The sequence below is a fragment of the Mauremys mutica genome, chromosome 20, assembly GCF_020497125.1.
Source record: "Mauremys mutica isolate MM-2020 ecotype Southern chromosome 20, ASM2049712v1, whole genome shotgun sequence".
Taxonomy (NCBI): Eukaryota; Metazoa; Chordata; order Testudines; family Geoemydidae; genus Mauremys; species Mauremys mutica.
Window position 1 is genome coordinate 21,252,537 of NC_059091.1, and position 26,423 is coordinate 21,278,959.

The following is a 26,423-nucleotide window of genomic DNA, read 5'->3' on the forward strand; positions in this document are numbered from 1 at the left end:
TGCACGTCCACCAATGTAATATATGCCATCATATGCCAGCAATGCCCCTCTGCTATGTACATCGGCCAAACTGGACAGTCTCTAAGGAAAAGGATAAATGGACACAAATCAGACATTAGGAATGGCAATATACAAAAACCTGTAGGAGAACACTTCAACCTCCCTGGCCACACAATAGCAGATTTTAAGGTGGCCATCCTACAGCAAAAAAACTTTAGGACCAGACTTCAAAGAGAAACTGCTGAGCTCCAGTTCATCTGCAAATTTAACACCATCAGCTCAGGACTAAACAAAGACTGTGAATGGCTTGCCAATTACAGAACCAGTTTCTCCTCCCTTGGTTTTCACACCTCAGCTGCTGGAACAGGGCCTCATCCTCCCTGATTGATCTAACCTCGTTATCTCTAGCTTCTTGTTTGCTTATATATACACACCTGCCCCTGAAATTTCCACTGCATGCATCCGAAGAAGTGGGTATTCACCCACGAAAGCTCATGCTGCAAAACGTCTGTTAGTCTATAAGGTGCCACAGGATTCTTTGCTGCTTTATATTTCAGTGGTTTGGTGAAGAAGGCTTTACCATGGATGTCAGTCCTAAGATAGAAGGATCTCGATCAGCGGCAGGCAAATGTTTTGGCCCGAGGGCCACATTGGGTTTCCGAAATTGTATGGAGGGCCGGTTGGGGGGCTGTGCCTCCCCAAACAGCCAGGTGTGGCCACGTCCTAGCCCCCATCCGACTCTCCTCCCTTCTCACCCCCTGATGGCCTCTCTGGGAATCCTACCCCATCCAATCCCCCCATTCTCTGTCCCCTGATAGCCCCTCCAGGTCCCCTGCCCTATCCACCCCTCCCTGTGCGCTGGCCTCCCCTGGACCCCCAGCCCCTGATTGCCCCCTGCTGCCCCATCCAACCCCTCCTCTCATTACTGACTGTCCCCTGGAACCTCTACCCCCATTTAACCCCCACTGTTCCCCACCCTCTAACCGCCCTAATCTCTATCCACACTCCTGCCCCCTGACCACCACCCCGAACTCCCCTGCCCTCTATCCAATCCCTTCTGCTCCATGCCCCCTTACTGGGCAGCCTGGAGCACTAGTGGCTGGTGGCGCTACAGCCGTGACACCCAGAGCATCAGGACAGGCAGCCACGCCGTCTGGCTGGAGCCAGCCATACCACCGCGCAGCACAGAGCACCAGGTCAGGCTGGCTCTGCAGCTGCACTGCCCGGCAAGAGCTCTCAGCCTCGCTGCCCAGAACATTGCGCCGGCGGAGCAGTGAGCTGAGGCTGCAGGGGAGAGGGGACAGCAGGGGAGGGGCCAGGGGCTAGCCTCCCAGGCCAAGAGCTCAGGAGCCAGGCAAGAGGGTCCCGCGGGCCAGATGTGGTCAACGGGCTGTAGTTTCCCCACCTTTGATCTAAACCCTTAGCTGGGGAATGTCCATGAGTCCTAGCTCCTTCCTTCTGTAACAGGCTCTGTCTTTCTCTTTCCATGTAGAATTTCTTCCAAGACGTTGCCTATTTTCCTGAAGGATTCCATCACCACCTGGGAAGTCCTGGCTGTGAGCCTTTCAGAGACCAAAGGTGAGGAACACCACAAGCTCTCCAGAGAACAGGCAGAAAAGCTAATGGGGGAAAGACCCCAGGCCACAATGGGCCTTGGAAAGGTCACAGTGAGATGGAACAATCGAGGAGACAGCAGACATGTTTCAGGACTAAAGTATAAGCCCCCCTGTCTCTGACCCTGGGTCTTTCCCCATTGCAGGGATCTGTGTGGCTGACCCCTATGAGATAACAGTAATGAAAGATTTTTTCATTGACTTCCGGCTGCCCTACTCTGTAGTGAGGAATGAGCAGGTGGAAATCCGGGCTATTCTCTACAACTATCGGGACCAAACAATTAAGGTAAGCTCACCTCCTCATGGGGCTCTGAAATGGACCTGAGGTGTCAATGCTTTGACAGACAGCCAAACCAAAACAAAATGGTGGAAGGCTTGTTCTTCTAGGGCCTGATCCCTTTAGGGCTGGACATTCTTGTCTCCCATTGATCTTGTTGGATGCTCAGAACCTTGCAGGATCAGGGCTATGGAATCCACCCAGTTAAGAACTTAAGATGGCCATACTGGGTCAGATCAATGGTCCATCTATCCCAGTATCCTGTGTTCTGACAGCGACCAGTGCCAGGTGCTTCAGAGGGAATGAACAGAACAGGCAATCATCAAGTGATCCATCTCCTGTTGCCTATTCCCAGCTTCTGGCAAGATTGAATGATATAGAGGGAGATAAAAGAATACGCTTCTGTCTGCCATTCTTCTCTGGCTGGGCCTCAAATCTGTGAGGAGGTACCAGGTTCGGGCCTTTCTGCTGACTCACACCAGTAGCCAGACCAGATGGGTCTCATTACTTCCACTCAGGAACACCACAGGCTTGACAGCCTCTCTGAGGCAAGACAGAACTGGAGGTGGTCCTGAAGGGCCTCTTAGGAAGGAGGTCAGGATACAGTCACATGCTTTGTAAGTACAGTCATGTCTGTTATTTATTAAGATTAAAGGCAAACTCCAGTCAGAGGGTACATTTTGGATCAATACCCTACAGTGTCATGGTGTGCAGACTGCCTGCTCATGAAACTGTTCTCTTCTCAGGTCCGGCTGGAGCTGATACACAACCCAGTTTTCTGCAGCGCATCCACTTCCAAGGCTAAATACCGGCAGATCCTTAACATCAGAGCCAAGTCCTCCCTGGCCGTGCCATTAGTGATTGTGCCGTTGCAGCTGGGATCTCACGACATTGAGGTCAAGGCAGCGGTGTGGGGCACTTTTGTGTCTGAAGGTGTGAAGAAGAAATTGAAGGTTGTGGTAGGTATCAGGTGACGGGGGCATGATATCTGGTGGATCGCAAGAGGCTGGAGGCCAGATTGGCTGGGTTCTGGAATTGGTGCTGTACCTTACCCTGTTAAATTAACACCCTGCATCTCCATCCTCATCTCACTTCCTCCCCTCCCCTGTGGCAACTACAGCAGGGCTGGGGCTGGCCAGGTTATCTTACATTCAGTCTTCTGAGCCGTCATATAAGAGACCTAGGGCAGGTCTACACTACGGGGGAAAATCGATATAAGATACGCAACTTCAGCTACATGAATAACGTAGCTGAAGTCGAAGTATCTTATATCGAATCACCTACCGTCCTCACGGCGCGGGATCGATGTCCGTGGCTCTCCATGTCGACTCTGCTACCGCCGTTTGGGTTGGTGGAGTTACGGAGTCGACAGGAGCGCGTTCGGGGATCGATATATCGCATCTAGATGAGACGCGATATATCGATCCCCGAGAAATCGATTGCTACCCGCCGATACAGCGGGTAGTGAAGACGTACTCCTAGGTTCAGTTCCTCAGGCCCAGCGTCTTGCTCCTTGGACCAGTGAGTGCTGGAATCAATGCAGACTTAGTGCACCCAGGGAGAACCTCATGTCACTCGGCAGAGAGAGCTGAGCAAATGAGCAGCATTGGTGGGTTGTGAAGGGCGTCCCTTTGGCCCACCCCAGGAGATCACTGCAATGCTGGGTGAGAGGAAGATCCTCCACTGAAGATCAGGGAGTAGAAAAGTCCTTCAGGGAGGTCACAGAGCAATGGTGGAATGAATTGAGCTTCTCACTTCCTCGCCCTGCCAGACTCTGTAGGCCATACGGGGTCAGACCAAAGGTCCATCTAGCCTGAGGTCAGATTCCAAACTCATTGGGATGGAGCCTGATCTCAATTTCACTTGACCGCTGACTTCCAGTGCAGCCACTCCTGATTCACTCCGATCACAAGATCAGCAAGTCGCTCACCTTTTCCTACTGCTCTTTATTGTCTCTGAATGCTACTGTGCTTACTATGCTCTTGTCATTCCTTTCTAGCCGGAAGGGATGAAGACGACCAAAACAATTATGTCTGTGGTACTGGATCCATCTGCGAAAGGACTGGGTGAGTAGCTGCACTGCTTTGCCTTTATGTGGCGCCTCTCATCCTGAAGGTCTCAAAGAATTCCACAATCTATATCTACGTGAGGATATCTCTGTTTTTGGAGCCCTTGTATCTAACCCAAACCCTTAATCAAATCTGCAGCAAACTTCCTTGAAAAATTCTACCCTGGCATCCGATCATGTTTGGGAGATTTCAAAGGGATTGGTTTCGTGTTGGCTGAGATGGAGGTCAAAATCAGGCTCATCACAGAAGACTAGAATCGGCAATATGCAGAGCAATTCAGCTGCCACTGAAATGCAGCCGCCTCTGCCTGCCCCGTATTCATAGCTTCCTGATTCCTATCTCAGCTGCCACCTCCCTCCCTTTGCCCTAGCACATCAGTGGATTGTGCAGGGCTCTCTATGAGCAAAGCTCAGCCGGCTGGACAGATGGCATTTCACTATCTCTTCTCCTCATCCTTCCTTTTCAGGGGGAGTCCAGGAAGTGAAGGTGAAAGCGGCAGATATAGATGACATGGTTCCAGACACAGAATCGGAGACCAAAGTCAGCATCCAAGGCAAGGGCCTCTGATTTGAAAGTGTTTTATGCTTTAGAAATAGAGTGAAGAGAGCAATGAATTCTTCTCTGGTAGCCACACTCGCAGGAGGTGGACTGATTACCCACTTGGTTCTGTTACAACAGTCTACGTGCACTATTGAGCATTAATGGCCAAGTTCAAAGTCACTGTCGGCATGTGGCTAAGCAAGATGCTCATAGGAGAGACAGGTGCACAGAAATAAGGAGCACCCAGGGGGCAGCCTATGTCTCTGGACAGGATGGTCTAGTGGTTTGAGGCCTAGCTTAGTGTTTGGGTAAGCCTAAGTTCAAGACCTTGCTTGGCCACAGACATTCCTGGTGACTTTGGGCAGCTCCCTTAGCCTGTCTGTGCTTCAGGTCCCCACCTGTAAAATGTGGATAATACCCCTTCCTTTAACCCCATTCAGCTCAACCAGCAAGGGCTGGTGTTTTCAGAGTGGGAGTGTCCAGGTTCTATCCCCACCGCTGGCAGGGCTGGAGTGAAGTACCTAGGAGGGCTTGGTGAGAAATGCTCAGAATATTGCAGGGACCTTATCAGCACACAGGGCCCGGATCAGTTGTTGCTGGGATAGGATCCAACCTTCATGGGGTTTGGGTGTGCTCAGCACCATGCAGGATTGAGCTCTCAATCTGCCCCTGCCCGCAGAGAGGTCTGTCTGTCTCTCTGTCCCCACAAGCGCCTGCTCTCCGTGCTCAAATTCACGTCATGTTATTTCCTTGGCCAGGAAACCCTGTGACAATCATTGTCGAAAACTCCATTGACGGGGCCAACCTGAAGCACCTCATTGTGACGCCGTATGGCTGTGGGGAACAGAACATGATCGGCATGACCCCCCCGGTCATCGCCACCATCTACCTGGACAGCACCGAGCAGTGGGAAAGGATCGGGGTGGAACGCAGGGCGGAAGCCATCAAGCTAATCATGCAAGGTAAGTACTTCTCATGCCAGACAGCAAATCCCTCTTCAGGCTCGCGTTAGGGACACAGGAACTGCCGCACAGGACTGGCCCCAAGGTTCATCTAGCCCAGTAGCCTGTCTTGGAGAGTGGCCGGTACCAAATGCTTCACGTTAAGCACATTGGGTGACAGATAGAGGCCCAGGGATCAGCCAGCTGGCCTGGCACTCAGGAGACACCAGTTCAGTTCCCTGCTCTGCCACAGACTCATGCTGTGAGGTTGGGCAAGTCACTTAATCTCTCTGTGACTCCATTTCCAACCTCTACAAACGGGGAGAGTTGCAGTGCCCTGCTGCACAGGGGGGTTGTGAGGGTAGATGGCAGGAGCTCCGCAAACTCTCACCATCACCTGGAGCATGGCCCTGCTTCCACTCTGCCCTTCTCCATGAAGCCCTCCTCCACTCTGCCCCTCCCCCTGTGGGCCCACCCATGCTGTGCCCCGAGGCCCCTCCCCACTAGGCTTCTTCCCCCTGAGGTCTTGCCCTTGCTCCACCTTCCTATGCAGACAAAGGCCCAACCCAGTTTTCAGTCCTGCTGGGCTTTTGGGCTCCAGTTCATTGCTGGCTTATGGCTGTTGTGCGGTGGATTGGATGGTTCTGGGGTGGAGGGCATTTACTCTCTCACTTTCCTGGTCCTTCTCACATGAACAGAGAGCAACAATACCCGAAGTCCAGAGGTGCAAACAATTTGATGTTTATTGGGGCGAACTTCCAGCAAGCATGATTCCAGTTTCCTTCCTTAGTGTCCCCCTTCCCAGCTCTGACACCTTGCCTGTGTCCCTGTTCCTGTTTCCATCCCCTGTTCCCATTCCCCCTTTAGCAAAACATGATCCCAATTCCCCCACCTCCGTCCCCAGTCCCTGTTCCCATCCCCCCCTTACTTCCTGATTGACTGCTTGAGTTCTGCTTAGCTATACCTTAACCAATCATTTTACTGAAATTTAACTAACCAATCGTAACATATTATAACATGGTTATTTAACCAATTATATTCCACCACCTTAGTTTACACCCAACAAAATTATTTATACAGCAGACAGAAACAGTCACAGAACCAGACAGAGATTATACAGACAAACAATAGGGAAGTGGAGACTACAGTGATAGAACAATATAGAAATGAGGATTTCATATCCCAGCTATTGATAAGTGAGTTCTTGCCAGACAGGATGCTATCAAACTGAATTTCCTTTTACATCTTCTAGGCTCTTCCCTTTCTCTGGAGCTGATAGGAATATCAGGGCAGGATTGTATTCCTAACAGCCCAATAGCACCTTATTTCAATGTTACGAGTTTGGAATGTGAGGATGTGACCATACATTTCCCAGTTTATGGCTGACCTCTGCTGCTTAGCTGAAGAACCAGGCCTCAGACTGTCACAGTAAGAAAAGGCCATTACATAGACAGACAGTGATTTTTTTATTCTTTCTTTTATACCTTTATAACTAGCTAAGTGATAAGAATACACCTAAATTCTTAAAGTATAGGCCTTTGCAGACAGGCCGGAATATCTATCTCCTAACACAAATCTGTGTCAGGTTGGCAGCGAGGAAGGATATAGAAGCTCATGACCATTGAGAGAACTTGGTAGGTTCCAACAGGTGTCCCTTTCACTACACAGTGGGCTCCCTTGTGGGCTGTCTAAATTAGGCACCGAGTCTGAACTACAAATATCCCATCCCTTAAGCTTTTGCAATATGGGGAAACTGAGACATACAGTGACATCACATCACGCAGTGAGTGACAGAACTGAGAACTGAACCCAGGAGTCCTGACTCACAGCATCTTGCTCCAAACACTAACCCACCCTCCCCTCCTGGAGCCTGGCATAGAACCCAGGCATCCCGCCTCCCAGGTCCCCATACACTGTAATCACTTGGCCCCATTCCCTCCCCGAAGGGAGGATTCATGCTGCTGAGGAACAGGGCAGTGCCCATGCCAGTCGGCTTCCCCACCCGACAGCTTTCTGCCTTTGCTTCCCTTGAGTTGCTGTGTCCCTCCTGAGAGACACCTGCAGAAAAAGGGAGAGCTTCCCAAATGCAGCAGCGGCAGGGGTCACAGCTCTGACTTTGTTTGCCTTACGCATGTAAAGTCCTCATTAGACGCTCGCCAGACATCGCACAGCTCCTTCTTACTCTCCCTGTTTCAGGTTACACGCAGCAGATGGTTTACAAAAAACCTGACTTCTCATACGCCGCTTTCAAAGACCGGCCAGCAAGCACTTGGTGAGGACAGTGGGTTTTCTAATGCACCCTCTTGCTCAGTGTTAGCCTGATCCTACACATGCAATATGTGATCCAGAGCAAGTCAGTCTCCAGCCCAAAACCAGAGGGCAAAGGTCAACACACACAATGGGAAAAAAGTACCCAATCCAACTCCCACAGATGGCAAAGCCCAAAGATGATCTACAAAATCACCTAAGCAGAGTAGGGGCTTAATTCCCTTTGAAAGTCAATGGGAGTTGGGTGCCTAACTCACTAAGGCACTTTGGTAAATCCCGCTGGGTGCCTATTTTCATCTTTAGGTGCCTAAATACCTTGTAAATGTGGCCCCCAGTGATTTCAGTGACAGGTCAGTGTGGGTGAGCGGATGGCTTGAGGGATTGGGAATGAATAAGGCGAAGATTTAGTCAGGGGTATTTTTAGTAAAAGTCATGGACAGGCCACGGGCAATAAACAAAAATTCACAGCCCGTGACCTGTCCATGACTTTTACTAAAAATACCCCATCAGGGTGTCACACCCCTGACTAATTCTTAGCTGCTCCTAGGGAGCTGCTGCTGTGAGGGTCCCCAGGGTGCTGCTGCTCTGGGGGGTCCCTGCTGTGCCATTGCTCTGGGAGATTCCAGGGGGCTGAGAGCTGGCTACTGCTCCAGAGGCAGGGTCTGACTGCATCCAGCCACCCACTGTTCCGAGGCCCCTGGGGACTGTTCTCCGACGGCCTCCGGGGCTGCTCCCAGGAACGCTGCTCCAGCCGCTGCTCAGACTGCCCCCAGGGTGGCCCCTGGGCCTGCTGCTGCCTTCGTAATGAACTCTGGCTCCTTTCAGTTTTAGGTGGCTAGTTTGTATCTGGATCAGACTAACTGTTACCATAGGCGCCAACTTTCCCCGCCCCTGGCCCCGCCCTGACTCCACCCTTTCCCTGCCCCTGTGCTGCCTCTGTTCCAACCCCTTCCTCAAAGTCCCTGCCCCAACTCCACCCCCTCCTTGCCCCTATTGGACCTCTTCTCCAAATCCCGGCCCCAGCCGCGCCTCTTCCCTGAACGCGCCGCGTTCCCCCTCTTCCCCCCTCCCTCCCAGCGCTTGCCGCACAAAACAGTTGTTTCGCAGTGCAACCACCTGGAGCTAGGGGGAAAATGCGGGCATGCGGCACGCTCAGGGAAGAGAGGGTGGAGGCAGAGTGGAGGCAGAGGTGAGCTGGGGCGGGGGGCGGGGAGCTGCCAGTGGGTGCTAAGCACTCACCAATTTTTACCCATGGGTGCTCCAGCCCCGGAGCACCCACAGAGTCGGCACCTATGACCGTTACCATTTTGACAACTGTTCACTGGCTTGTGTGAAGTTGAGTTTGATGACTCTCCAGCAGTGGTTTCCCCAGGAATTGAAATTAGGGGGGGTGTTTGAATTTACGGGGGGGGGTGTCAGAACCAATGAGATATATAAAAGAGATATGAATAAAGTAAATGTTTTGTTAGGATTATGCAAATTTAACATAAGAATAATGCAAGTTACACTATAACACATAACAGGTGTAGATTTCTAAAAATATATACATTTAAAAAAAAAGTATTTAAATTGACTTTTGAAAAGTAAGCCATCATGGGGTAAGAGGAAAGTCCTCTCATGGATCAGTAACTGGTTAAAAGATGGGAAACAAAGGGTAGGAATAAACTATCAGTTTTCAGAATGGAGAGAGATAAATAGTGGTATCCCTGAGGGGTCGGTACTGGGACCAGCGCTGTTCAACATATTCATAAATGATCTGGAAAAATGGGTAAACAGTGAGGTGGCAAAATTTGCAGATGATACAAAACTATTCAAGATAGTTAAGTCCCAGGCAGACTGCAAAGAATTACAGAGGGATCTCATAAAACTGGGTGACTGGGCAACAAAAATGGCAGATGAAATTTAATGTTGATAAATGCAAAGTAATGTACATTGGAAAACAATCTCAACTATGCATACAAAATGAAGGAGTCTGAATTAGCTGTTAACACTCAAGAAAGATCTTGCAGTTATTGTGGATAGTTCTCTGAAAACATCCACTCAGTGTGCAGCGGCAGTCAGTGAGTCCCAACATTCCGTTTGCTTTTTTAAAAAGAACAGGAGCACTTGTGGCACCTTAGAGACTAACAAATTTATTTGAGCATAAGCTTTTGTGGGCTACAGTCCACTTCATCGGATGTAGCCCACGAAAGCTTATGTTCTTTTTGCAATACAGACTAACACGGCTGCTACTCGGAAACCTTTGCTTTTTTAAGAAAGGGATAGATAAGAAGACAGAAAATATCATATTGCCTCTATATAAATCCATGGCACATGTACACCTTGAATACTGTGTGCAGATCTGGTTACCGCATCCCAAAAAAGACATACTAGAAATGCAAAAGGTACAGAGATGGGCAACTAAAATTATTAGGGGTATGAAACAGGAGAAGAAATTAAAATGACTGGGAATTTTCAGCTTAGGAAAGAGACGACTAAGGGGGGATATGCTAGAGGTCTATAAAATCTTGACTGGTGTGAAGAAAGTGAATAAAGTAAATGTTTTGTTAGGATAATGCAAATTTAACATAAGGGAAATGCAAGTTACACCAAAACACATAACAGATCTAGATTTCTAAAAAAAATATATAATTTAAAAAAAAATGTATTTAATTTAAATTGACTTTTGAAAAGTAAGCCATCATAGGGTAAGAGGGAAGGTCCTCTCATGGATCAGTAACTGGTTAAAAGATGGGAAACAAAGGGTAGGAATAAATTATCAGTTTTCAGAATGGAGAGAGATAAATAGTGGTATCCTTGAAGGGTCAGTACTGGGACCAGTCCTATTCAACATATTCATCTGGAAAAATGGGTAAACAGTGAGGTGGCAAAATTTGCAGATGATACAAAACTATTCAAGATAGTTAAGTCCCAGGCAGACTGCGAAGAGCTACAAAGGGATCTCACAAAACTGGGTGACTGGGCAACAAAATGGCAAATTAAATTCAATGTTGATAAATGCAAAGTAATGCACATTGGAAAACAATCTCAACTATACATATAAAATGATGGCATCTGAATTAGCTGTTAACACTCAAGGAAGAGATCTTGGAGTCATTGTGGATAGATCTCTGAAAACATCCACTCCATGTGCAGCAACAGTCACAAAAGCAAACAATGTTGGGAATCATTAAGAAAGGGATAGATAATAAGACAGAAAATATCATATTGCCTCTATATAAATCCATGGTACGTGCACACCTTGAATACTGTGTGCAGATCTGGTCAACCATCCTAAAAAATATATATTGGAATTGGAAAAGGTACAGAGATGGGCAACTAAAATGATGAGGGGTATGAAACAGGAGAAGAGATTAAAGTGACTGGGAATTTTCAGCTTAGAAAAGAGATGACTAATGCGGATATGATAGAGGTCTACAAAATCTTGACTGGTGCGAAGAAAGTGAATAAGGAAATTTTATTTAATCTTTCACATAACACAAGAACTAGCAGACACCCAATGAAATTAATAGGCAGCAGGTTTTAAAAAAACAAAAGGAAGTATTTCTTCACACAATATAAAGTCAACCCAGGGAACTCTTTGCCAGGGGATGCTGTGAAGACCAAAACTATAACAGGATTTTAAAAAGAACTAGATAAATTCCTGGAGAACAGGTCCATCTGTGGCTATTAGCCAGGATGAAAGGGATGCAACACCATGCTCTGAGTGTCCCTAGCCTGTTTGCCAGAAACTGGGAATGGGCAACAGGGGATGGATCATTTGATGATTACCTGTTCCGTTCATTCCCTCTGAAGCACCTGGCCTTGACCACTGTTGTAAGACAGGGTACTGGGCTATATGGACCATGGGTCTGACCCAGTATGACCATTCTTATGTAAAAATTAATTATAATAAAAATGTTTAGTACAGAAACTCCCCAACATAATGACCTCCCAAGACAGCAACGATGTGAGATAACAACCTTGGCAAATACTGCATTTTAAAAAACTTGGCCTACTGGGAAACATATTTATATAAGTTTCCATTCCCAGTCACAAATCTAGCATTCGGGAGCAAAGTGACTAAAATATAGTCCAACAAACAAATGTTTATTTAACGTGCCCCTCACTTTTCCCTCCACCACACCCCACTCACCAATGTTGTCCTTGGTCAGTGGACACTCAGAGTTCAGAGGTGCTTTCACGTGAGTACACCTCCCAGGTGGGGGACAAAAAGGCACAGTTCGCTCTGGCCACTGCTGTTCGTTGTGCCACCGTTCACTCCACCGCTCTGTTGCCAATGGCCCTGAACAGTCACCTTCTGCTGTCACTTACTACTGTGACCTCTGTGAGTTGGTCTCTTGAGGTTCCACCAGCTCTCAGTGATTTCAGCTGAGCTCTCAGTGGGGGAACCTCGCTGCTAGTGCAGTCTGGGCTGTCTCTTACACAAAAACACTGTACCCACAGGAACACTGTCCCCACAACAGGACTAAGCACTTAGACCTGATTGTCAGTGATTTCAGCTGCAGTGATCACTTAACAGAACAAAAGACTATGGAGCCTAATCAGCTCTGTCTTTAAACAGTGGAGAGGGACAGGTCCCCACCCTCTCTCTTGATGCCTTCAGATCATCACAGGTTAAGTACGGTTCTACTGCCCTTTACTCATACAATAAGAACAACATTTCATCCCCCTTGCCCCCCACATTCAAGTGATTTGTAACCCAACCCCAGCCAAAATCTATCACTTGGACAACACAGCTCTGTTTGCTGGATACCTATGTAGATTAGGTGTGAATGTAAATATAATCTGGCCCTGAAGCCTTAGCCCCCAGCTCATCACTAGCTGTCAGGGAGAACTCATTTAGAGTTTGCTTACAAATCATCATTTGAAATTATTAGGTTGGCCAACATCACCGAAATGAATGCACTGACATATAAAAAACAGCTGTATAAGGAAGCAAGGAAGCTAATCTATGTTCATACTTTTCAAATCTATTATACTTTTTCAGATACACGTATTTTATCATATACTGTATAAGCTTTTAAAGTGTGTATTAATGTTTCAGTTTAAATTCAGATTTCCAAACAGTCACTAAATTGGTATGTAACTAGCTCACAAAACTTGGGGGGGTGTTGGGAAAATTCAGGGGGGGTGTAGGGAAATCACTGCTCTCCAGTCCAGTTCCCAGCTGCCAGCTGTCTACAGCGGGCCCCCAACCCCACTATCCTGGTTGTACCACTGCAGGCGGCGAGAGCTCAGCACATCTTAAGTAGAGCCAGACGAAATAGGGAGCAGTGTCTGGATGCGCTTTCCTGGACAAGTGGTGACATTTTCCCTAGCTCCTGCTCACTCAGGTTACCATAAACTGACCCACATGAACCTCACTCTATTTACTGCTGTGAAATGTCTCAACTCATACCTGAGTGCAGACGGTCCAGCTTTCACACTGAGGGCAATTCCGGGAAGGCAGGAGTGATCGTGATGTGATTGATTCTGCCCTCAGGCTGACGGCGTACGTGGCGAAGGTCTTTGCCATGGCTAAGAAACTGGTGCCCATTGAAAACCAAGTTATCTGCGGGGCGGTGAAATGGCTGATCCTGGAAAAGCAGAAACCAGACGGAGTCTTCCAAGAAAATGCCCCCGTAATCCACGGAGAGATGGTTGTACGTGTTTCCTTTGACTTTTACACACCAATCACTACCCACCTCAATCATCACAGCAACTTGTTGGTTCATAATTCAAAGGGACGTCTTACTGGGCTACATCCCAAAGTCTGTGCTCACGCAGACTGATCTCGTCTCTCTCTCCTGGTGCAGTTACATGGGCAGCAGTGAATGGAGATTCAGGCCCAATGGGCCAGATTGTATCTATTTAGTCCTTAGTGGACTTCCTGGAGTCTTTGTCACTTTTCCCTTGTTGGGGGTAAACATTCTGCTGGGGGTAGATCATTTTGGGTTTTGTTGTTGTTCGGGGTTTAGGTGTGAAGGGGGGGTCATTGTTGGAGCTAGAGGTGTCACAGTTGGGATTTATGGGTGCCAGCATTTAGGGCATGTCAGTGTTAGGGTTTATAAGGTAAAAGGGGGTATCGGTGTCAGGCTTTTGGAGGTGTCAGTGTCAGGATTTAGGGGTCTCAGTGTTAGAGTTTAGGGTAGAAGGGGTTGTCAGTGTCGAGGCTTGGGGGTTTCAGTGTCAGGGTTTAAGGTATAGAAGGGGTCAGGCTTTTGTAGGAGTCAGTGTCAGGATTTAGGGGGCATCAGTGTCAAGTTTTAGGGGTGTCAGTGGTGGGGCTTAGGGGGTCTCAGTGTTAGAGTTTAGGAGTTGAAGGGGTGTCAGGGTTTAGCAGAGGTGCTGGAACTAGGGGTGCGTGGGGTGCTGCAACAACCCCTGGCTTGAAATGGTTTCCATTATATACAGAATTAGTTTGGTTCAGTGGCTCTCAGCACCCTCGCTATAAAAATTGTTCCAGCGCCCCTGGGGTTTAGGGATGTCAGTGTCTGGGTTTAAGGGGTCTCTGTGTTAGGGGTCTCAGTGTTAGGGTATAGAGCAGAAGGGGGTGTCCATGTCTGGGTTTAGGGGGTGTCTATGTGTGGGTTTGTTAGGCAGAAGGGGGTCAGGTTAGTTATGTGAGTGTTGTTCTCATGGTGGAAAGACATCTCCAAAGGAGATCTCTGGCCTGGCCTGATTTTCCCTGGGCATTGTTTCCCCAACCAGCTCCCCTCAACTGAGAATGCCTTGTCCTCGCCTCTCATGTGCTTCGTCCCAGGCTTAGTGATTTGCATTGCCCCAGAGGAGTGCAGCTGTCTTGGTGCTTCACAGGCCAAAGTTTGGTCTTTGATGTCACTGGGGCTTGATCCATTAATAAACGGGAAGCTGCCTGGGAGCTAGTGGCAGGACCTGAGCACCGGCTTGGTGAGCTAAATTCTCTCACGCTGGTTTAATACGAAGCATCTCTATTGACTTGGATGGAGTTCCTCCACATTGACAAAGGAGTAACTGAGATCAGAACCTGGCCCATTGCATGACAGATGTCCGTTAGCAAAAGGGAGATTCAGTGATAGGTCTTGGGTAGCTTTCTAGAAAGCATGTGTTCTAATTTCCTATGCTGAGGTCCTGGGATTAATTCTTTCTTTTCATGATACTCGGGGGACTTTCTTATCCCAAATCTGTCCTTCGTTCCCCTTTAGGGAGGGTACAAGGGTGCTGAGCCTGATGTCTCTTTAACGGCTTTTGTGCTGATTGCATTGGAAGAGGCCAAGGACATCTGCAAGGATCAAGTCAACGTGAGTATCTCTTCACTGTATATTCACTTCTATGTTCATACCCAGGTTTTCCCATCTTTCCATCCCCTATGAAACATGCCCTATCACATGTGAAATTTGCTGAGGAAGGAGCTAATAAATCTGCATTTATTCATGCCATATATAAGCAAATAAAAAAAAATGTTTCCTCTAAGCTTATAGAAACAAAGCTTATAGGTCCAGAACATTCTAGGAAGTTAGTAAAAAATGAATTCACATACGGAATACCGGAAACATTTTACTTCAAACATTTGATTTCCTCTTTTTCTTTAACAACAAAAACAGCATCCCAAGTCCCGCCCAAGCCCAGCACCCCAAGTGGTTGCCTGCCCCTAAATCTGGCCCTGGTCTGTGGTATCAGACAGAAGCTGCAAGAGAGGAGGATGAGATGATGTGGTGGGCACGTACAAAGAGGGGATGAAGAGAATCATAGGCGATGACACCGTGGGTGTTCTGGGGCTCAAGCACCCATGGAAAAAAAATAAGGGGTGCTCACCTCCCACCAGCCACAGTGGTTTTGTCCTGGCTGGCTGCCGATCAGCTGTTTAGCAGGTCCCTGGGGCTGTCCACTGATCAGCAAGCGGCTGGCAGGAGGCACTCGGGGGAGAGGACAGAGAAGAGGGAGAGGCTGGCTGGTGGGGAGAGGGGCTTTGAGGGAGGGGGTGAAGTGGGGGCAGGAAGAGACAGAGGAAGAGTAGGGCCTCAGGGGAGGGGATGAAGCAAGGACAGGAAGAGGTGGATAAATCATGCATGTGAATCATGCATCAAGGTTGTGAAATGTGCTACAAATGCAATAGAAAATAAGGTATTCAAAAATTTAACAAATGGGGGGGGGGTGTCTCCAAAGACACTCTGAGGCGCCATTGGGCTAGGGCCGGCCCTGCCACAGACTTTGGTCTCACTTCTGATGACATTCTGCATGTGGTCCAGAAATGTCCCCTTTCGCTCTGCATGTGGTCCAGAAATGTCCCCTTTCACTGCCCTCAAATATCTCACTTCCATGTTTTCAGCCTCTTCCATCTTTCATCAGCACAAAATTAACTGTGAAATTAAATAAAGCTGGAAGCCACATGAATTTGTAATGTCCTAATGTAACCCACACACCTCCTGGGTGTGGTGTTCTGTCCCATGTAGTGGCACTGAAACCACTTAGAGAGAGATTAATGAGTCTGCTCTAGAACCTTTGAGCTTTTAGTTCATGCAGTAGAGTCTCATGCATTTAGCTCTGCAGGTCCCAGGTTCAATCCTGCTAGCTGACGACCAGGGTCTGTCGGTGTTACATTAACACCACCCAAGACCTCAGCCTAACTCATGAGTTTGTTTTTCTTTTGTTTTCTTTGTCACCTCCTAGAGTTTGGAAGGCAGCATCAGCAAAGCCGCTGATTATGTAACCCAAAGGTACCAGTCTCTAGTCAGACCTTACACTGTGGCTCTTGCATCCTATGCCTTAGCGATGGTGGGGACACTGGACACTGAGAAGGCGCTCATGAAAGCTTCAACAGGTAAATCAGGGCATCTTATCAAGTACTGGAAAGATGTGGCCAAGTCAGGATGGGGTTCAGGGAAGAGAAGCAAAGGAGGTTGGGGATTGGTCCTGCTTTGAGCAGGGGGTTGGACTAGGTGACCTCCTGAGGTCCCTTCTAACCCTGATACTCTACATTGGAGAGGGATTAATTCATGAGGAATGAATAACAGGCATAGATTTGTTCCTTTTGACCAGATTTGAGATTGATCGGGCTGGTTGTAAATCCAGAGTAACTCTTGTGGGTTGAGTGGAGTTACTCCAGATTTACACCAATGTGTCTGAGATCTGGATATGGCAGAGATATATGGTATTACTTGACCTCAGGAGGAATCTGAGAGCCCTGTACGTATATCTAAAGGATGAAAACCCCAAAGAGAAAGAGAGAGAAAAGGGCAGGTCAAGAGAATATAACTGGATGAAACTGAACAAAGGGGAATCTCAGCAGATATAGAACAATATTACCCACAAGGAAAATGGAGTTTGCCCCATTGTTTGGGATAGTTAAAACAGGGCAGGACAAAGCAGTTGTCTAGATATAACAATGTTATGTTGAAAAGTGCCAGGTGGGTCTTTGATCCCAAAATGGTCACAGACCTTGGCCATGTCTACAATACAGGGACTAGAGTGGCACAGCCATGGTGCCACAGCTATACTGGTATCACCCCATATCGTAGATGCAGACTGCACCGATGGAAGGAGTTTTTCATCTCTGTAGGAACTCCACCACCATGATCAACGGTAGCTAGGTCAACTGAAGCATTTTTCCATTGACTTAGCTGTGTCTGCACTAGGGATTAGATTGGCATAGCTATAGCACTCCGGAAGTGGGTGTGTGTGCAGATGTTTCACATGCCCTGAGTGACCCAGCTGTCATGATCTAAGTTTTAAGTGTAGACCAGGCCCTTGTTCAATTTAATGGGTGTACCAGGCACTCTTTCAGACTCAGTGGAAGGAGCAATCAAGACTCTTTCTGTAGTAGACACAGCTAAAAACAATGTAGGGACTACCCAAGGCACACCGCAGGTGAAGAGCTAAGTCATGTGGACTGAGAGGTTTCCCTGATTGCAAACGTAGGGGCTAGTATGTTGGTTTTGCACCCTGTGCGTTAGAGGCAGAAACCAGCTGAAAGCCTGGAGAAGTGTTATGAAACAAGCAGAGAGACATTGCTTGTTGGGCCTAGAACTCACTTCAGAGGCAGACTTCGGGATTTCTCAGCAAAGAAGTTGCCTGCTGTTGGTTTCTCTCATGCTCAGGGAAAACGGGACTTTCTGTGCATTTTCATAAGCAATCAGGTTTACACCATAGAACGTACCTGAGGCCTATGACCAATTACTCAATGTAATTGAAACAATCCTCCAAGACCCCAAATATTGGGTAGCTGCTCGTCCCGAAAGGGGCAACAATCAGTTCAACTTACCGATTCTCTGTGCAGAAAGTTGGGGAAGGAGTCAGGTGATGGTATGGTCTAGTCAGATCTGCTCAGAATGAGTGGATGTCCTTGGGGAGAGTCCTTTAGCTCGCCTTCTTTGCTGCTGCCTAGGGGGAAATCGCTGGGAAGAGCCAAACGCCCACACCTTCAACATTGAGGGCACCTCGTACGCCTTGCTGGCCTTGCTGAAAATGAAGAAGTATGAGTTGGCTGGTCCCATAGTCAGATGGCTGAGAGAGCAGAACTACTATGGAGGGGGATATGGATCTACCCAAGTGAGTATGATCCTTATAGTCCCGGGTATCCTTCCAAAACTGTGTTTTGTGGGCAGGTCTCCCATCAGAAGGGATGGGATTCCGATCACTTGAGTCATTGTAGAAAGCCCTGGAGAATGCCCAGTAGAGAACAATCCTGCATTGCCTGGGAGATGGGCAACGTGACCTATCAGGTCTTTGCCATTGTTAACCTAAGGCAGAGACCAGCTGTGGTGGAGTAGGTGCTGTCGAGATAGGTGAGAGACAGGTATTCAGCCTGTAACATGAGCTAGGCAGGGGGGAGGGGAGGTCGACACCTCTGCCCGGGAACTAGACAAAGGAAAGGAGCTGAGTGGAGAGGGTTGGGTCAGTTTTCGTTTTGGGACCTGGGTGGTGGGTTTGCAGGGGAACCTATGCTGGAATACAGACACCCTGAACCCCCAGAAGGGCCAGATTGAGGGGTCCTGGCTCTGAACACGAGCTCTGCTGTATCCTGTGTTCCTGTTGTCCAATAAACCTTCTGTTTTACTGGCTGGCTGAGAGTCACTGGGAGTCCCAGGAAGAGGGGTGCAGGACCGGACTCCCCCACACTCCGTAACACCAGCACAGGAGCATGACTGAATCTTCTGACTAGAGGCTCCATCCTGCCAAGGTGATGGGTGTGAGCACATGCTTCTCTTTAACACAGCGAGTCATCCCCAGGGAATGAATGGGCCTTCTCTTCCCATGGGCAGAAACTCACATGCATCTGGACTCATTCTGGCATTTGTTTGTTTTTTGGCCATTGGTCTGGAGACAGGGTACCAGGCATGTACGACCAACGGTCTGAGTGTATATGACAAAGCCATTGTTGAATCATGACTAATCTGAATCGATTTGAGTTTAATCCATCTGTAAGTAGAACTGTAAGCTTATGTTTTTTGGATTCTTTTTTTAAAACTGTGCTTACACGAAGCACTGGAGAGGATAAAAGCCCTACTGCTTGTGACAGCTAAATAAAGATGGAGTGTCCTCAGATATCCCTCCCTTCCCTGGCGTTCAGGGGCCACTAGGAACTATAGGGTCTGTCTGTGTCCAGCAGCTTCAGTAGGGAAGTCCCTTTACATTCCTTGCTACTGAGTCTTGTCTTTTCTCTACCTAAATGGATGCTACAAGCTCGGTTGGGAGTGATCTATATTTTTGAGTCATGGACCATGTGTTCTATCCCTAACACTGTGCTGTGTGTGGCATAGATGTCCACACACCTCCTGGGTTCCCTCTAGTGGCACTGAGACCACTTAGAGAGAGAGATTATTGTGTCTGCTGCAGCCTTAACTAAGGGCCACATGGCTTTTAGCTCATGCAGGAGAGGCTCATCCATTTAGCAAGAGGCCCTGCATTCGAGTCCCAGACAAACCCCCACTTGTAATACCGATAGACCCTGGTCATCGGTGGGTGGGATTGAATCTGGGACCTCTGGAGCTAAATGCATGAGCCTCTCCTGCAGGAGCTAAAAGCCACATGGCCCTTAGTTAAGGCTGTAGCACACTCATTAATCTCTCTCATTAAGTGGTCTCGGTGCCACCAGGAGGTGTGTGGGTTACATATACATAGAAGGAGCCACTATCTTGTTGCGCTATGTCCAGCTGACAATTGGCCCATTAATAGTTAAGGGTGATGGGAAGCTAACTGACCATGCACGATTTATTTATTGACCATGGGTTCTATTCCTGGCTTGGCCACTGGCTTCCTGGGTGACCCTGGGAAAGTTACTTCCCTGCCCTGTGCCTCCGTTTTCCCATCTGCAACATGGGAATAAAGATATTGTACTGCTTTGTAAAGTGCTTGGAGATCTTCTGATGAAACACATTATGGTGGAGCCAAGTAATATTATTATATAACCCTTTGCCTGCGTGACACCCAGTGGAACCCTGGTGTTTTCTTTCATTGTATTTTTGGTTCCTCTTCATTAAAGAGTCTCTTTAGAAGTTGTCAGATGTTCAGCGCAATAGGACAATAAGGTGTAACCCTCTTATCTTCCTCCTGGTGTTCTAGGCGACCATCATGGTGTTCCAGGCTCTTGCGCAGTACCAGATAGACATTCCGCAGCACAAAGACATGAATTTGGACGTTTCTATTCTCCTGCCACGCCGTGCTAGTCCAATAAACTACAAAATCTTAAACCAGAACGCTCTGGTGGCCAGAACAGCAGAGGTATTGTGCTTCTCTGTGTGATTAGTACAGATCACTGATTATAGAGAAAGGGGATTTGACTAAAACCTCCTATCCAAACCCTTTTGGGAGGAGGAGGGGAATTCATATTCCTGGCACCAGATCCAAATGAATCCACACTTTTGACTCCGATTTTTAAGACCAGAAGGGACCATTATGATCATTTTGTCTGACCTCCACCATGACACAGGCCAGAGAACCTCACCTACTAATTTCTACATCAAGCCCATAACTTCTAGCTGAGCTGTGAGGGGTCTCTTAGGTAGATATCCAGTCTTGACGTAAAGACTTGAACTGATGGAGAATCCACCACATCCTGTCAGGCCCTAGGTTCTAGGCAGTCAGGCCTGGTGATTGGAGCCGGCTGGAGCGTCGGGACTGGGCCAAGGGCAATGCTGAAATCAGGATCTGGGGACAGGCTGTGGGTCAGAATCCACAGACAAGCCAAATCAGGATTGAAGTCAGAGTTCAGATGCAGGCCAATGGTGAAAGCCAGATTGGAATCAGTCCGAGGGCCTGGGGGGCCAGGAGGCGGATGCAGGCTGGAGTGAGTCTGTAACAGGGCTGGAGCAAGGTCAGAGCAGGGCACAGAGGTGGCTGAAGTGGGCTGGAACAAGGCTCGGGTATGGCTGGGGCAGGAACAGGAACTGGATCAAGGGCAGGTCAGAAGCCTGGGGAGTCTGTAACACTGCAAGGCCGGAGGAAGGTCCCTGGCCGACTAGTGCTGTTGTGTAGAGTAACTCTCAGCTCTGATGGGGACAGTGAAATACTTGTGCCTGGGGGTCATCTGGCCTGAGCCCTGACCAGGGATAGTTACTGCAGGCTCCGTTGGAGGGGTGAGTCACCGCAGCTGGGTGAGCAGCCCTGGGCTGGGTGGGGTTTGCCTCATACATCCCGAGGTAAATTGTTCCAGGGTTAGTGACCTGGAGTGTGCGGTTTTGAGCTGAATCCAGAAGTAGGAGGGGATGGGTTGCTATCTGGAGATCAAAGAGTTACTGCCTGGGAAGTAACCTTTTTTCTCCTTCATGCTATTGTCTCTGCAGAATCCCCCCAGCCCCTCCAGGTGAGTGAGTGTCAATCTCACCAGCTTCATTTTCTTCATTAGCTTCATTTGCCCTGTCTTTAAATAATAATAATAATGAAGTACAAAAGAAAATTAACCTTGGATCAACTTTACAGACCAAATGGAATGAAGACTTCACTGTGAAGGCAGAAGGAACTGGACAAGGGACCTTAACTGTAATAACGATTTATAATGCAAAGCTACGGGAGGATGAATCTCAGTGTAAGAAGTTTGACCTGAGGGTATCGGTCGAAGAAGCCCAGGGCGGTAAGTAATTGCCTGTCATTTCTCTTCTGAGGGATGCTGTCAATCCTCAGATCTGGACAAATTTGGCTCAGTTACACCAGTTTAACTCCATGGACAGCAGCGGATTTACACCGATGTGTAAACCAACCACCATCTCTGCAATCACATTCTTAACTTTGGAAAGTATTTTTGTGAAGCTTCTTCAAACTCTCCCAGTTCCCAAGTCCTACAAAATTATACCCATAGGGTAGGCACTAAATAATATTTCCAGCTACTATATGTTCTAAGTTGCAACCAATGCAGGGTCATTCCTGGTGAGGGAGCAGATGCTGTCTTCTCTCATCCTGGCACTTGTTAGCAGCAGAGTTGGAGCATCAGATGTGGATGGGAACACAGGCCAGCTACTCTGGGTATTGTCTCCCTCTAAAGTAGAGATGAGCCCATGCCAGGAAGTCTGGTTACAGGCCCAAACTTCCAGTGCACACATTTCCAGACACCATGGGTGTGAAATCAGCATGGGACAGAGGTCAGAATCTTCAGCACCCAAAACACAAGCCTCTGCTGCTTGGGCTAAAAGAGCAATTTTCCTTAGCTGGGAGTAGCTGATTGTTATAGTTGCTAGGGCTGGCCAGTAGAGGGAGATATGTCCAAACATTAGACCAGCTTAGGCTAGAGGGATCCAGGATTTTGACCCGCCGCTTTTACAGAAACAGGAGCCAACCGTAAATTGTTCTTAACTTTCTCAGCTGTCCAAGTTCACACACATGGGCTCTCTCTGTTTCAGTCTCCTCTTTCTGCTAGCTCTAGATTATATTTCGTTTGTGCCAACCAGCTGGGAGAGGCTTTTTAGTTTGTGTGCCAGGGACAGGAAAAGTTATTTATGGATTGCTGGAGGGGAGGGGAGATTTATTGAGGGATTTCTCAAACCTACAGTAGGACCTGTTTGATTACTAAGCCATGTTAGCACCTAAAGAAACAAAAATGGGTTTATCTGGCATGAAATTTACACTGAGATATTAATTTCTTTTCTCTTCTGCAATGTTTCTAGTTAAGAAGCCGGAAGGAGCGATGCATTCAGTCTATATTAAAATCTGCATCAGGTAAGAACAGTGCCCTTTAATGATAGATGATAAATAGATGGACAGATGCAGGGGGTACATGGAGAATCCTGGGCTATGAATTTTTCTATGGAATGGCCAAAAAAAATATGATAAAGCAACAGGAGCTGGTGGAGCGATCACAAAATCAATGTTCAAGTGATGAATTCTGATCAAAAGCATATTTTCTCTTCTCCTTGTTAGGTTCCTCGGTGTGGTTGATGCCACAATGTCCATCATCGATATCTCCATGCTCACTGGCTTCTCACCAGATGTGAAGGATCTTAAGAGAGTACGTTGTCGTAATCTGAGAACAGGGAACGTAATAAACAATGCAGTGGCTCGACTGGGGCTTTCAGATGAGAAAATCCAATGCAGTAAGGTGAACAGTCAGGCTCCAGTGTTAAACCTGGAGGGGGACCAGAAGGTTCTAAGGATTGGTAACAGCTTTAGGAAACCACAACCAGTTCTCTCCAGGATCCGGGATGGAATGTCATCTCCGTTGGGCAGTTTTTGGGGGCCAGTGTACAGTGGAACCAGAATTTTTTTTTTAAAAATGGATTCCCTTTAGATCCTCTGACCTACATGGTGCAGAGGTATTTGGGCCTGGAGAACTGTGGATACAGAAAAAGAGGCTGCACAAAGAAGCCAGGCCCCGAAGGAGTCATTGCAGTGAATTGCTGCCCTGGTATAAAATGAGGGTGGATTATTCGGCAAACAAAGCCAGGGATGTTTGGTATTATCCTCCTGCAGCTGCATAAAATCAGCCAGAATGCCAACTATAGTGTGCCCAGAGTTGCTGCTCAGCTTGTACTGAGCATGCTCAGTAACATCTACTGACACTGCTGCCCTCACTCTGTCCCCGCACTGTCTGCAGGTACAGGTAATCTCTGGCTGCATACGCAGTGCTTCATTTGTGCCAGGGCTGAGCCCTGGTACCTCTGGGCCTGGCAGTTCATAGCCCTGGCACCTCTGGGCCTGGCAGTTCATAGCCCTGGCACCTCTGGGCCTGGCAGTTCGTAGCCCCGGTATCTCTGGACTTGCAGCTTCAGTTATGAAAGTAAAAAAAAAAATTGCTTGAGCCCCAGCACCTCTTTCATTACACACGTAAGCACTGTGCATACGTACACTGTGGTCACTGAACCTGGGACCTTTATCATGACAAGCAGAACTGTTTCAGCGAGAGTACCAGCTCCATTAGCTGTGGATAGGGTTGCCAACTTTCTAATCACACAAAACTGAACACCCTTGCCCCGCCTCTTCCCTGAGACCCTGCCAGTGCCTCGCCCCTTCTCCAGCATCCGGCCCCCTGCTCACTCCATCCCCCATCCCTCATCGCTCACTCTCTCTAACCCTCACTCACTTTCACTGGGCTGGGGCAGGTGGTTGTGGTGCGAGAGGGGACGAGGGCTCTGGCTAGGAGTGCGGGCTCTAGAGTGGGGCCCACAAATGAAGCGTTCAAGGCACAGGAGGAGGTTCCGGGCTGCGGTATGGGGTTGGGGTGCAGGGAGTGGGTTAGGGCTCCAGGTGGGGATGCGGGCTCTAGGGTGGGGCCGGGGATGAGGGGTTTGGGGCACAGGAGGGGGTTAATGGTGCGGGCTCCAGCCAGGCAGCATTTACCTCAGGCGGCTCCTGGAAGTGGTGGTATGTTCTCCCAGTTCCTAGGTGGAGTGGCCAGGGGACTCTGCTTGCTGCCCGCACCCTCAGGCACCACCCCTGCAGCTCCCATTGGCTGCAGTTCCTCGCCAATGGAAGCTGCAGAGCTGGTGCTCGGGGCGCGGTCAGTGCGTGGAGCCCCTGTGACTGCTCCTGTTCCTAGGAGTTGAACATGCCGGTCGCTTCCAGGAACTCAGCAGAGCCAGGACAGGCAAGGAGCCTGCCTTAGCCCCGTTGTGCTGCTGACCGGAGCTGCCAGGGTCCCTTTTTGACCAGGTGTTCTGCTCGAAAACCAGACACCTGGCAACCTTAACTGTTGAATAAATAGTAGGCTAGTATTGTCCATGCAGATCCTATCATGGAAGACGTGATCATAGGCACGACACTGCTGAGTCACGTAGTGAATTGTTGGGTGTTTTTCGCCGAGCTGCAGGACTTTCACAGAGATACTGCCTTACCCACAATGCCTCTTGCTTTTTCTTATTCACATTTAGCTTTCCCAAGGGGTCGACAGATACATTTCCAAGTTTGAAATCGACAAAGCGCCATCTGACAGAGGCAACCTCATAATCTACCTGGACAAGGTAAAGATTTGACAAGGGGCTTCTCTGATCCTGTGTTAATTTCATGGGCTCCTGCTGAGCCAAACTGCACCCTCAGTTACACCCTGGCATCCCCACAGACATCAGCAAGTTGACAAACTTTAACCCATGGCCGAATTTGACTCAGTGGCTCAGATTCAGGCTTTCCACTAGGAACAACGGAATGGGCCAGATCCTCAGCTGGTGTATGTGGATGTAGGTCCATTGACCTTAATGGGAAATGCAGCATCTGATATTAAGGCTGAATTTGCTTCTCTGTGTCATTCATTTCTTCTTTCCTTTCACTTCTCTAGTTCTTCTTTCCTCCACCTCCCTCACTTTCTCTTTCCCTTCTTCTTTCCCCAACATCTCCCCTTCTCTTATTCTTTTTCATTCTGTCTCTTCCATTCAGCCAGCCTTCAGCCTAAGCAATCCTGTTATTTCCCCACCCCCACCCAGGTTTCTCACAGAGAGGATGAATGCCTGCAGTTTAAAGCTCACCAGTTTTTCGAAGTTGGTCTCATTCAGCCGGCATCCGTCACAGTCTACGACTATTACAGCATAGGTAACAGATCGCAGCTCTCCTCACCATTCAAGGCACCATGGCTTCAAATTCTGCTCTGGGTCACATTGGTATCATTACCTCTTGCAATCTTTTGCTGCAGTACTTAGGTATTATTATCCCGGTGTAACAGAGGAGGTGCACTGAGATGTTAAGAGACTTGCCCTCAGGTAAGGCCTAGACAGCTAGGAGCACAGCTGGGAGCAGATTGCCAGTTCAGAGCTCTAAGTACAGCTTCCGCACACGCAGTCCCCTCCCACCATTGGAAATAGAACCCAGGCATCCTGAATCCCCATGTCCTGCTCTACACTAGCTCACGCTCCCTTCTCGACTTCTCCAGATTACTGTGCCTCTTTCAGGAGTCTGATCTGTCGTGCGTACCCCAAGTTTCACCTCGCTTAAAAATGACTTGCTTACAAAATCAGACATAAAAATACAAACGTGTCCCAGCCACACTAGTACTGACAAATTGCCGACTTTCTCATTTTTTACCATATAATTATAAAATAAATCAATTGGAAGATAAATATTGTACTTACATTTCAGTGTGAGACGTGAGCCTGTTTTCACTTGTGAACCTTGTCATTTGATGCTGGAGAGTGGCAGCTGCTGGCCAGGTTCCCAGCTCTCAAGGCAGTGCCGTTGCCAGCAGCAGCACAGAAGTTAGGGTGGTATGCTATGATATTGACACCCTTACTTGTGCGGTGCTGCTGGTGGGAGCTCTATCTTCAGAGCTGAGCGGCCAGAGAGCGGTGGCTGCTGGCCGAGGTGTTCACGTTGTTTGTGGTTAATGAGGACTATTTTTTCAATC

At 48.3% G+C, this 26,423-nt stretch overlaps 1 protein-coding gene across 1 annotated transcript in view; it reads left to right on the plus strand.

Annotated features, from left to right (window-relative positions):
• Nucleotides 1–26,423, plus strand: part of LOC123353425 (complement C3-like) — a 68,156-nt gene that overhangs the window by 34,696 nt on the left and 7,037 nt on the right. Inside the window, exons 19-35 of the mRNA XM_044994490.1 lie at nucleotides 1,493–1,578; nucleotides 1,760–1,899; nucleotides 2,637–2,849; nucleotides 3,890–3,956; nucleotides 4,426–4,512; nucleotides 5,258–5,461; nucleotides 7,637–7,712; nucleotides 13,194–13,353; nucleotides 14,875–14,970; nucleotides 16,340–16,490; nucleotides 18,054–18,217; nucleotides 20,231–20,389; nucleotides 21,587–21,737; nucleotides 22,765–22,816; nucleotides 23,018–23,105; nucleotides 24,964–25,053; nucleotides 25,510–25,615. Coding sequence (XP_044850425.1) covers nucleotides 1,493–1,578; nucleotides 1,760–1,899; nucleotides 2,637–2,849; nucleotides 3,890–3,956; nucleotides 4,426–4,512; nucleotides 5,258–5,461; nucleotides 7,637–7,712; nucleotides 13,194–13,353; nucleotides 14,875–14,970; nucleotides 16,340–16,490; nucleotides 18,054–18,217; nucleotides 20,231–20,389; nucleotides 21,587–21,737; nucleotides 22,765–22,816; nucleotides 23,018–23,105; nucleotides 24,964–25,053; nucleotides 25,510–25,615 — 2,090 coding nt within the window. The remainder of the gene's footprint in view (nucleotides 1–1,492; nucleotides 1,579–1,759; nucleotides 1,900–2,636; nucleotides 2,850–3,889; nucleotides 3,957–4,425; nucleotides 4,513–5,257; nucleotides 5,462–7,636; nucleotides 7,713–13,193; nucleotides 13,354–14,874; nucleotides 14,971–16,339; nucleotides 16,491–18,053; nucleotides 18,218–20,230; nucleotides 20,390–21,586; nucleotides 21,738–22,764; nucleotides 22,817–23,017; nucleotides 23,106–24,963; nucleotides 25,054–25,509; nucleotides 25,616–26,423) is intronic.